Source organism: Lonchura striata, chromosome 32 (assembly GCF_046129695.1).
Source record: "Lonchura striata isolate bLonStr1 chromosome 32, bLonStr1.mat, whole genome shotgun sequence".
NCBI classification, from domain to species: domain Eukaryota; kingdom Metazoa; phylum Chordata; class Aves; order Passeriformes; family Estrildidae; genus Lonchura; species Lonchura striata.
Genome location: NC_134634.1, coordinates 2,686,891 through 2,698,992, shown reverse-complemented (window position 1 = coordinate 2,698,992; position 12,102 = coordinate 2,686,891). Strand labels below are relative to the sequence as shown.

The 12,102-nt window shown below is 46.7% G+C and overlaps 1 protein-coding gene across 1 annotated transcript; it reads left to right on the top strand.

Moving 5' to 3' along the window:
- Positions 1 to 292: 292 nt before the first annotated feature.
- On the top strand, positions 293 to 11,825 carry CDCA2 (cell division cycle associated 2). Its single transcript, XM_077789217.1, has 15 exons — positions 293 to 328; positions 2,353 to 2,925; positions 3,468 to 3,598; positions 4,193 to 4,334; positions 4,879 to 5,075; positions 5,356 to 5,434; positions 5,805 to 5,995; positions 6,579 to 6,666; positions 7,157 to 7,368; positions 7,803 to 7,881; positions 8,497 to 8,549; positions 9,158 to 9,298; positions 9,752 to 9,926; positions 10,369 to 10,580; positions 10,983 to 11,825. Exons 2-15 carry the CDS (start codon positions 2,412 to 2,414, stop codon positions 11,823 to 11,825), a joined length of 3,057 nt encoding a protein of 1,018 aa, XP_077645343.1. The 5' UTR covers positions 293 to 328; positions 2,353 to 2,411.
- Positions 11,826 to 12,102: the final 277 nt, after the last annotated feature.

The following is a 12,102-nucleotide window of genomic DNA, read 5'->3' as shown; positions in this document are numbered from 1 at the left end:
GGTTGTTGCCCGTCACGTGCGCGCGGGCCGTTGAATGAATTCATTTAATCGGTTTATTTCTTCCTCCCCCTACACCGCGGTGCTGCGGTAAACGGCCCGCGATCCCTCCGCCGGCTCAAAGAGTCCTCCCTGTCCCCGCCAGCCCCGCGGACCCCCGGGGCAGAGCAGCGGTGAGGGGTCGCCTCCGTGATCCGTCCTCCTTACGGTGCTACCGGAGCCGGGCTGGCTGCGGCGGGCGCTGGGGTGGGCGGAGGGGCGGGGGCGCGAAGGGATCCGCAGGGGCGTGGCGCGGTTTGAAAGCGTGAGGCGGGACGGGCGTGGGGCTGAGGTGAGGGCGGCTCGGGGGGGAACGGGACCCCGAGAGTGGCCGGGAGCAAGCGGGGGGCCCGAGGATGCACGGAGATACCCGGGGTGCGCTCCGGGATTCCCGGGGGTACCGGCGGTGCGCTCCCGGGGGATGCCGGCGGTGCGCTCCGGGGGTACTCTGGGTGCGCTCCCGGGGGATATTCGGGATGTTCTCCCGGGGGAACTCTGGGTGCGCTCCCGGGGATGCTCCGGGTGCGCTCCCGGGGGATCCTCGGGATGCGCTCCCGGGGGATATTCGGGATGCACTCTCGGGGGATATTCGGGATGCGCTCCCGGGGGATATTCGGGATGTGCTCCCGGGGGATATTAGGGATGCGCTCCCGGGGGATACTCCGGGTGCGCTCCCGGGGGATCCTCGGGATGTTCTCCCGAGGGATTCTCGGGATGTTCTCCCGGGGGATCCTCGGGATGTTCTCCCGGGGGATATTCGGGATGCGCTCCCGGGGGATCCTCGGGATGTTCTCCCGGGGGATCCTCGGGATGTTCTCCCGGGGGATATTCGGGATGCGCTCCCGGGGGATACTCCGGGTGCGCTCCCGGGGGATGCTCCGGGTGCGCTCCCGGGGGATGCTCGGGATGTTCTCCCGGGGGATCCTCGGGATGTTCTCCCGGGGGATCCTCGGGATGCGCTCCCGGGGGATATTCGGGATGTTCTCCCGGGGGATCCTCGGGATGCGCTCCCGGGGGATGCTCGGGATGTTCTCCCGGGGGATCCTCGGGATGCGCTCCCGGGGGATTCTCGGGATGTGCTCCCGGGGGATTCTCGGGATGTGCTCCCGGGGGATCCTCGGGATGCGCTCCCGGGGGATTCTCGGGATGTGCTCCCGGGGGATATTCGGGATGTGCTCCCGGGGGATACTCGGGATGCGCTCCCGGGGATTCTCGGGATGTGCTCCCGGGGATGCTCGGGATGTTCTCCCGGGGGATGCTCGGGATGTGCTCCCGGGGATTCTCGGGATGTGCTCCCGGGGATGCTCTGGGTGCGCTCCCGGGGGATGCTCGGGATGCGCTCCCGGGGGATGCTCGGGATGCGCTCCCGGGGGACATTCGGGATGTGCTCCCGGGGGATTCTCGGGATGTGCTCCCGGGGATGCTCGGGATGCGCTCCCGGGGGATATTCGGGATGCGCTCCCGGGGGATGCTCGGGATGTTCTCCCGGGGGATGCTCCGGGTGCGCTCCCGGGGGATCCTCGGGATGTTCTCCCGGGGTTGCAGGCTGTGAGTGCCCGAGCCCACGGAGCGCTACAGACCGGGGCAGCCCCCGGCTCGATGTTTTCCCCTCCTCGGCTGGTGGCTGTGACTGTGGCCATTGGCTCTGCCGGGGCCTAAGAGCAGAAAAAGAAAGAATAAGAAAGAAAAGGTTTGCCCAGGCGTTGTAAAGCAGATTAATTTCCGTAATTTTATTGCTAAAAGTGCATGTGTTTGCGGAAGTGAAGTTTCAGAGTCACGTTATTGAGTTGTGCATCATTCACTTCAAGTAACGAATTGCAAAAAAATCTAGCTTAGCTAGATTAGAAGCTAATGGTAGTTAAAAAGTATTACTAGTGTTGTTTCTTCTGCTGATTTCTTTCTAAGACTTGCATTCTCTTTCTGCTGCTACTAATTAGTGCTATTAAAAGTAGTATGAAACTGCTGATATTTATTGTAACACTTGGAGCAAAACAGTTGCAGTGTAATTGTGATAATTGTATATTGTACGCATATTTTATATTCATGTGGAGTTTAACAGAGTGAAATCATAGCCTTGTGGCTCCTTACCCTTTGCCACTCCTGTGCACGTTTATAATGCAGGTTTTTATTGCTCTGTGTTTTTCTTTCTGCTCCCTGCCCCTTGTGTCTTTTCCCTGTAGGTTTTAGGGGATAAATTTCCTTTCCCACCCCACTATTAAACACCTTGTCCAGGAAAAATGTGGATTTGGGAGAAGCTTGAGCATGGTAGTGAGTTCTTGCTCTTAGTAAATAAGTTTTTTATTTTCTTTTTAATAGGAATCTGTAATTACAGCAGCAAAGGCTGAGTGGATGTTCTTTCAAATAAATCCCAAACAATGTTCAGAGGATCTAAAACTCCCCTGAAAGTTAAAGAAAACGAGAGTGGCTGTCCTGAACAGAAGGAAGAGGCCTCTTTACCTCCATCAAGAGCCCAGAAGAGCTGCAAAGCGACCAAGCCCAGAGTCATCAGGCCATCCAAGAAGGAGAATTTCACTGATGGGAAGGGGACACGGTCACCAAAACGTGCCTGGAAATGCCCCAGAGGCCCCGAGGAGAGCTCGTGCCAGCCCCAGGGGGCTGATGTGGGCTGGCAGCTCCCGGGGGGCTGCTCGGGGGCACTGGGGCGGGATGTGCTCAGTGAGCCCCCCTTGCCTTTGCTCACCAGGGAGGATTTGTCCAGCAGCCCGGCTGCTCCCTTGGGAAACGCCTTCTCCACTCCTGAGAGGGACCAAGTGGAGGGAAAGCCTGATTTTGGGCTGTCTGAACAGAGGAAAAAACCCGTTGATTTTGCTGCTGTGCTAAATGCCGAGGTTGGGATCGCTCAGGAAGGTTTTGGAACACGACCCACGGGTGAGGCTGGGGTGACAGATGGCTTTTGTCCTTCTCAGAGGAGATTCTCCAGCTCCTTTAGTCCAGCCTCGTTCCAGAGGCTCTCATTTAGGGCAGGTTCAGGTGAGCAGGGTTTGGATGTGCCCAGGAGCACTCTCAAGAGGTTGTTGTTGCAGCATCTCTACAGGACATGCCACAGACAGGGTAATTATGCCATTTAACTGTTCTGGGCATATCCTACACAGTTAAATGCTCCCTGTGTATCTCTCTCCAGTTAATGAAGCGTCTTGTTTCACAAGGGAGTTGCAAGACAAATTCTGCAAGTGTTGGTGCACACTAACAAACAATTGAAAAGCTAAAAGGCAGACTTGATTCGTGATTATTTGATATGCTCAGGGAGGTTTCTTGGGCAGAGCAGGTAATTTTATACCTTAGAATAAGTAGCATTAATCAACCTCTAAAAAAGATTAAATTACCATTTTAAAGCTTTAGGTATTACAAAACATTTTTGTGGTTTTGTACTTTGTTTTTCTTTTTCACCTCTCCTCTTGTCCCCTTTTCAGGGCCTTCCCCAACTTCACTGAAATTTAGGAGAAGATCAACCATTGGATTGAGGGGATCACCAGAAAACAACACTCTGATCCGGTACCTGGCCCAGCAGAGGAGCAGCAGACAGAAAGAAGCTTTCACCCAGGTGAGAGTCCTTCCCAAATTCCTGATGGGGAGCTTGCATTCCCCCCAGGAACCACCCAGTGCTGGGAGAAGGGGAGCTGAGTCTTGGGAAGAATCCAGCAAAAGGAATAACCATGGCAGTAATTTGCTGTTGTCCCTTGCTCACCTGATTTCAGGACAAGGGAATGTTCCAGGTTTTGTTTGCACTGCATAGAGGCTGGAATTTCTTCTCCATGTTGAGTTTGTTGATAAATTGTATTTTTTGTTACTTTCCCGTGCTGGCTGCACTTGGGTTTGGGTAATTAAACTGTTGCTCTTTCCAAGTGAAGTCAATTTCAAGCATGAGTTACTTGGCTAATCAGATTTGTTCATAACTTGAACTATCCTGGGCTGTCAGAAAGCAAATTCTAGACTAGAGGAACAGATTAAATGCAATAAAATGTACCAGATTTCTGAATAAAGTTCCTTTTTTTCCTTATTTTTTACTGTACAGATATAATTGCAGCCAGATGAAATGCTAGATCCTTTATATTTTATGTTAAAGTGCAAATACAAAACATTAAAGCTCAAATGATGAGGGAAGGAATGCCTGATGGGATTAATTTTGTTTTGGCAGATCAGTCCTTTTAAACCTGCAAATGTGAGGTCGCTGAAGGACAAGATCGATGCTTTCCAAGCCTCCTTTGAATCCCTGCAGGAAGCTGAGGCAGAGGCTGGGCCCTCACACCTGGGGGAGCCTGCCCAGGAAGGAGGTTCCTGTAAGTTGATTAAATATCCTGGTCAGTTATTCACCTTAAATGTCAGCTCTTCCCTTAGGCTAAAAGTGTGAAACCAGAAATACTTATAAAACAAAATCATCTTCCTTTCTAAGGCACGGCACAGGTGTTTGTGCTTGGTTTGAGGTTTGTTTTGTTTGTTTAAAACATCTTCATGCACCCTGATTAGTGGTTTCTCTGAAAACTCATATTTTTGGGTCTCTTTCCTGAGTTTTAGTTCCTAGATTTGTACTCTTTGATGGATTTCTCACTGAGCATTAATGGTGTTGCACATTCTTCCGTGAAACAGAGAATGGTTTTCATTTTGCTTCTATGTTATTGCTGATCTTAACAACATTTATATGAAAAGAATCTCTTATTTTCTTCTGAAGGTTGGTAATGTTATTTCAAAGTAGATTAAAAAATGTGTTCTCCCTGCCTAGAACATTTCCTGACTTTCTGCACCTCTTGATGAAGAAATATAAAAAGGATTCATTGAAAAACCTGAAATTTGTGTTTTGTTTGGGTTCTGTTTTATTTGATGCAGCCCAGAACAAAGCACCTTCTAAAAAAGAGCCAAACCTGGAGCAGTGGACTGAAAAGTTTATGTTGGGCAACAGTGGAGCTGCTTTGAAAGAATATTTAAGAGCAAATGGCAGCAAGAGCAGCAGGAGTGAGCTCAGGATCTGCAGCATCTTGTCCCCACACCAAGCTGTGACTGTCACTGACCCTGCTGCTGAAAAGGTGCTTTGAACTGCGGAGAAACCTCCAAGTTAGACATTAAAACAGACAATTTCTTCATTTGCCATGTCTAATCTAAGTATTAAATATCTTAAGTATTAATATATTAATATGTCTAAGTATTTAATTAGTTAAGCATATTCTAAGCATTTCCCTGGGTGTTTTGGGAAAATAAATTCAGCTGAAATTGTGGGTGATGGAAAAAACTCTGAAATTCTTCTCTGTGGGATTAAAACCCTTCACAGTTTGTGCTGTTGTAAAAATCCTGGAACTCTTTCTTTAGGTATGGGTTTGTGAGCAGCAAAATCCTGTGAAATCCTTGGACACTGTTGTAACTGGAGATTCCCTGGAAACAGGCCATGGTAAGAGGATTCAGCACTGTTATAATCTTTGTTAAACTCTCATTAGGAAATAAAAATACTGGAATGTTTGTCAGGAAACGTTTCAGCTGACATTTGTCATCTTGTCTACAATTTAGGATGCAGTAGAAACCCAATATAACTTTTTATTCATGCAGTGCTTCTTTTTAGTATATTCTATAAATTTCTGAAAATAGCAGCTGTCCATTTGGCACCAAAAGAGCCAGAATTTACAGACTGGTGGATTTCTGTGAGGTGTTTCTGCAGAGGATCTGTGGAGATGTGTGTGCTTTTATCCTCATGCTTTTTGTACTAAAGTTTTGTCACTTTTCCTGAGACTCTTCAGTGTCACAGCTCTGTTCTTGCCCTGCAGCTGCCAGGTGTGAGCACGGTGGTGCTGCTGATGCTGTGGCAGAGCTCAGCACAAGGAAGGCTGTGGAAGTGGTGAGCCTGGCAGTGCTGGTTGGAAACCAAACCCCTGGGAGCACCCCCAGCACTGAGCTCTCCCTGCCGAGACCCATCCTGAAGAGAACCCCGGGCAGGGAGCTCTGCCACGGCCCCGAGGCTGATTCAGTGCTTGCACCAAGGATGAGCATAAAGGTGCCTTGGGGGACTGATTGCTGTGGCTTGGGAATGGTTTGGGAATGATTTGATGCTGCTTGGTCATCCTTGGGAGCTTTGCTTGAAGCTCTCGTGGCGTTGCACCTTCAGGACCTGAACGGGTGACAGGAAAAATTGAGACTTTACGAAAGTCTGGAGTGCCAGGACACAGGGAATGGCTTCAAACTGACAAAGGGCAGGGCTGGGTGGGATACTGGGAAGGAATTGTTCCCTGGGAGGGTGTGGTGGGGATGGAATTCCCAGAGGAGCTGGGGCTGCCCCATCCCTGGCAGTGTCCCTGGCCTGGCTGGACAGGGCTTGGAGAACCCTGGGATGGTGGGAGGTGTCCCTGCCCTTGGCAGGGGTGGCACTGGATCATTTTAAGCTCCCTTCCCACCTGAACCATTCCATGATTCCACGAAATGGATGTTTTGAGTTTCATTCATGCAGCAAACAAGGATTAGAATATATGACTGATTATTAAATGCTGCTTAGAGGACAATATTTTAATTAAATTTTATTGAACTGTATATCTTAAATTTGACAGGAATACTTAAACAGTGCCACTGACAGAGGAGAAGAGGAATCTGCTGCAATCTCCAGTTGTGTAGAAGCCTTTGAAACATTGCAAACAGGTCAGATTCCTTTTTCCAAGAAGAAAAAAAAAACTCTTGGCTTTATTTCTTTTTTAAATAAGTAAAATATTGTCCTGATAAAATTTTTGCCTCTTTGCTAAGTCTGGTTATTGGTATTAATCACCACTGAATGACCTCCTTGTGGCATCCTGCTGATAACATGGAAAACAAGATTGCCAAGGAAAGGAAAGTCTATAAAAAAAAAAAAATCCCACCACAAAATTTCAGAAAGCCTTGAGCAGCAGAATAGAAGTCCTGATTATTAAAGGAGTTTTATACTTTTCAACTGAAACTTGGGGAACAGGTAATAATTTTTAGTATGTTTCTTACTTGATTTTTTAATAAACCCAGAGTGAAAATCCTGGCTGTCCTCCCAGGTGTTTTGCTGATTGTTTGGGTGGTGATTTTTAGGAGATATTTAAATCTCTTGCAAAACCTCTGCTCTATGCCAGTTCTTCACTCAACTCTTCGTTTCATCTGATTCCAACAGAGACAACTGACAGTCAGAACTCCAAAACACCGAAGAAGAAAAAAGTGACTTTTGGGGAAGTTCTGAGCCCTGAAATCTTTGACCAGAGTCTTCCTGCCAACACCCCCTTGCGCCGAGGAGCCTCCCCAGGGCGACCCCTGGGGCAGAGCCCGGGGCCAGGGCCGGGCCTCTCCCAGGAGCCTCTGCCCCCCCTGGATTTTGCCTGGGATGATGTGAGTTTGTTGTCTCTATTCCCCGTCAATAATCAATTCTTGCTTCGTTTTCCCCCCCGCCGCTGGGTTTTGCAAAGAAATTGCTGAAACAGAAATGTAGAGTCTGCTCGGAGTTAGAGAATCACACTGAGAAGTTGAGTTTTTAGGAATTCTGAGCAGCACTTTGGTCTGCAGAGCTGTTTTAGAAGGTTTCTGGACCTTGAAGTGTTTTCCCCTTCACTTTTTCTTATATTTTGCTGCTGTGTTTCTTTGAAATTTTTTCTTTGAAATTTCTTTTCTTTGAAACAAGAATTTTCCTAAAATTCTTTGCCACACAGAACAAAGTTGGTTTCTCTAAGGAAACAAAATAAAACCACGTTGTCTGCAAACACTGATGGACAAGGTCCATCAAATATCTGCTGTAATTGCTAAGAAATGTCATTTTTTGTCTGAAGGAAGGCGTTGAGCCTCCCCCAGAATTCCTGGAAGGTTCTGTTGCTGCAGAAGCCCCTTCATCTGTTGAAATGGCAGAAGGTAACCCCAACTTGGCTTTTTATCAATAGATAATGAAGCTTTTAGAACCTGAAAATTGAGAGTTGAGGATTTGGTTTATTTTTCTGTTTGTATTTTTTTAAATACATAATTATTAATATATTGCAATTGTGCTAAAACTTGAATGCTAGCATTTAAATTGAAAGGTTTTCTTCTGAAGTTCCTTGCAGTAGCTGCAGTGTTTACCTGAGCTTTAGGTTAACTGGATCTTATTTAAACTTGTCATATCTTTCTGTGACAATTTTACTGCTTAAAGTAATTTTTTTTTAGAGGCTTGATTCTGATACTGTAATTTTGATGACTTTTAAACAGCAACCAAACAACAAAAGCATTGAAAATGGGTTGTGCATATTTATTTTTTGAAAGCTTTGGATGTTCTAATTATTGTTACCAAATCCTCCCAAGTTGAATTTTCCTCTATTTTGTAGAGCAACAAGGAATTTTTATCTTGCCATGTTTGATAGTCCTCAAGATTAAGTTTCTACTCAAGACTAAAATGGCTGAAGTGCATAATGTCAGAAATTACGTAGATAATTTCCTTAAAATGTGATTAACTTGCATTGAAAGTGATTAAAAATAATTTTTTTCCATTTATAGTAGCAGAGACTGACAAACCTGACGTAACAACTTGTTCTTCTACTAAAAGGAAGGTGAGTTTCCTTGGTGATGAAATTTATTTTGTTTATTTGAACTTCTTCAGGCAGAATTGTTCTTTTATCCCTCTTGATGCTTAAAAAAGTTTTTCCAGCCTCAGCTATGAGGCTTATCTATATATCCAGGTATATGGAAATACCTCTTGTTAGTACCTTGAGGAAATGAGATTTTTCAGTAAAAGTGATTTTCCAGTTGTTAAAAATACAGCCTGATACTTTAAATGGACAATTTCTATTGAATTTTCCAGGAGCTTTTCCAAATAATGTGACAAAATGTTTTGGTTGCTGGAATTTCAAGGCACGGAATTGATTGTACAAGAAGTGCTTTCAGACTTCAGTGTTGGACAGCTCTGGTGGGAGGGGAAGGCAAAAGACAGAGGAACATAAAAAAGCAACCCATTTTCTTAAATAACTGAAGATGAAAATTTACTGTGTTTTCATTCTAATACAAAAAGGACTGGATTGCACTTTGGGAAATGAGTCTCTAATACTTAATTCCCAGTTGTGCCAGCCCCTAATGAGGTGATAAGAGATTAATTCCATTTGATTCCTGTGCCTGGTGGACTCTGGTGGGTTTTGGTGCCTCCAAATCCTGTCCTTAACAGTGCAGGGCCATGGCACAGGGCACTGATGGGAGCAGCTCAGGAGCCACAAACACTGAGAATGACAAAAACACTAAAAATCCAAGAAGGAGCAAGAGTCAGAGACAGAAGGATCCAACCACAACTGCTCCCAAGAAGACCCAGGTGCGTGCCAGCCACTTGCTGAATTCTGCTTTTATTTTTATTTATTTCTCTCTCCACGTGTCTTACAGCATTATTTTGATCTTCCTGTCGCTGCCAATATTTTCTTCTTCATATTTTCTTCTTCATCCCCATCTTGTTTTCCTGCGTTTCCTGGCCCATCCTTTCTTCTTACTGACTTGAGGGATTGAGCTTTTTGCAAAGAGGTGTTTGTGTGCCACTTTTCAGAGTTGAGGGCCAACAAATGAGTTTGTGGTTCTTGCATGTGAGAAAAGTAATTCTTTTTTGCTTTTGAGTTTCTAGATTGTTCTGTAGCTGGCAGAAGAAGTGGAGCCTTCCTTTTAGGGGAAACAGTTGTCATCCATCAAAATCCAGTAATGGGGTCACTTATTGAAAAATATTAAAGAGGATGATTAAAATTTCACTGTGTGTTATTCTCTTTCTCAATCTTTTCAGAAAACAAAATACCCTAGCTACGGGAAAAGAAGAAAGAGAAAAGTGAAGAAATCTTTGTATGGGGAAAGAGAAATGGCTTCTAAGAAACCCCTGCTCAGCCCTATCCCTGAAATTCCAGAGGTTTTCTCTTCTGTGTCATCTCCAGACTCACCAAAGGCAGATGCACTTTTCACAGGTAATTTGGGTTTTAGTTTTGTTGTGCTTTGCTCTTTCTGTTCCTTTATATCAACAGTTAAACAAAAAAAAAATTACTTTTAATTGCTTCTGATAGCAGAGTCTGGAGGATCTAATAAATTAATAATATCCAACTGATAAATTCAGTTCTTGTTGGACTCCAGTGTAAATCTGACAAAAAATCCACCTCTTTACTTTGGGTACACTATTTTCCTTAGTCTTTAAGCTGGGTATGAAGAGTTAAGGGATGTGCAGAGCTTTCTGTTGGGTTTGTTCCCCACTGTTCATCTGGGATGGTTGTTTAGAAGGTTATTTTTATATAGGTAAATAAGTATAATAAGTAAAACAATTTCTATATGAAGTGAACCACCATGAAGCTTTTCTTGTAATCGCAGAAGATTTTGTGCACTCAGTGAATTAACCGTGTGTTTGCTCCCTTTCAGGGGGTGCCAGCTGGGGTGACCCCCAGCGCAGGGGTGCCTGCAGGGACCCTGCCCAGGAGCCCCAGGCTGGGAGGACGCGTGCCAGGGGCCTCCCTGCAGCTGCCCTGTGCCCAAAGCCCGGGCTCCTGGAGGAGGCAGCAGCCACCAGCTCTGGGCATGGAGACTCTGAGGGGCCAGGGGGGCTGCAGCCTGCTCCTGGCACTGCTCCTGAGGTAACTGCTGCCCTGGGGATCACAGAAGGGATGGATGGCTGGGGGGAAGCCCTGGGAGGGGTGGATCAGGCAGCCTGGAGGCCATCCTTGGAAGGAGGAGTTGGGCATTCAGAACTCAGCTGAGCCTCTGAGCAGCCTGGGCCCATGGGAGGGGGTGAAATGGGGGGTGATCTTCAAGGTCTCCTCCAAGCCTGGCCATTCCAGCATTCTCTGCTTCCCAAGCAACCTAAGTTTGGCCTCGCACTGAAACAGATTCCAGCCTGCAGGATTCTCTGTCAGGTGTTGGGATTTTGGAGACACATGGTAAGAGAATAGGAGCCAGTTCAGCTGTTTGAAACCAGGTTTTTATGGATTACCTCTTGCCTATATTTTTAAAAAATCAATTTTTTTTAATCTCCCCAGTTTTCAAATGCTGTGCCAGATGCCAAAGGTGATTTTGATACATCTGATTATTTCCAGCAGGGCAAAGAGATTCTATGTGGAAAAGAAGCAAAAGAAAGCAGTTCCTTGATAGAAAAGGAAGAATTACAAGGAAATCTTCTAAGTGGGCTGGAAATTCTGGAGCAACAGGATGTACAGGAGGATGCCCAGAGAGCCAAGTGTCCTCAGAAGGATTCTGTCAGAGGTGATGCAGCAAGGAGAAGAAGAAGAAGCAGCAGTGCCTTTTACTTCCCTCCTGTTGGAAACTTGGAAATAACTGGGGCTGATGTTGCAGTTTGCTCTTACAGTGTGGAAGAAGTTCTGTCAGTGCCCCAGGGGCAGGAGGGGTCCCTGCAGGCCCGCAGGAGGAGGAGCAGTGCCAGTGCTGAGGTCAGGGTGAGGCGCAGCATGAGGCTGAGCAGGGATGCAGCAAATACGGGACTTGCGTGGATTCAGCTTCCCAGTGAGATTCCCAAGCAGCCTCCCCTCCCGGCTGCTCCCAAAGCCAGGAGAAGCAGCAGCACATCCATCCTGGCAGGAGCTGAGAATATTCACCACAAGGAGCAAAACCTCCTCCCCTTGCCAGCCCCAGGGAAGGAGAATGAGGACTCTGCTCCTCCTGCTGCTGCTCCTGGCAGGAGGTGGAGGAGGAGAAGCTCCTGTGAAGCCACAGCTCAAGAAACGCCCTGGGCTCCCACCCAGAGAAGGAGAAGCACAAATTCTGTGTGTGGGAAGGGCAGGAGTGACCAAAAACACTCGGAAGCAGCAGAAACTCTTGAGCTAAGATTGAAAGATGTCTCAGGCATCTCTGATTTTCTGAAGTGAAGGTGCTTCTTAGAGCCTTGTGTTGTCTCTCAAGTGCAGTTTTCTTTCCCACTCGTATTTCCTCACTTACCTTCTTACTCATTTTCTGGATAACTCAGAACTCATTTTCCTTGTCTTGATGCCTAAAATGCTTGAAGATCTGAACTGTGTGGCGGACTGGCCTAGAGCATTGGTCTGGTACAGTTATGGCAGGTAATGAAGAGAATTTAAAAATTCTCTCTGATAAATGTGGGCTTGTCTTTAGCAGTTAAACCACCGAGTCAAATGTGTCCTTCCA

Excerpts from the sequence above, each read along its gene's own strand:
- CDCA2 (XM_077789217.1), top strand. The coding sequence starts at position 2,412 with ATGTTCAGAGGATCTAAAACTCCCCTGAAAGTTAAAGAAAACGAGAGT. Across the intron at positions 2,926-3,467 it reads TTTTGGAACACGACCCACGG|GGCCTTCCCCAACTTCACTG; the intron begins GTGAGGCTGGGG and ends TCCCCTTTTCAG. Across the intron at positions 7,369-7,802 it reads TGGATTTTGCCTGGGATGAT|GAAGGCGTTGAGCCTCCCCC; the intron begins GTGAGTTTGTTG and ends TTTTGTCTGAAG.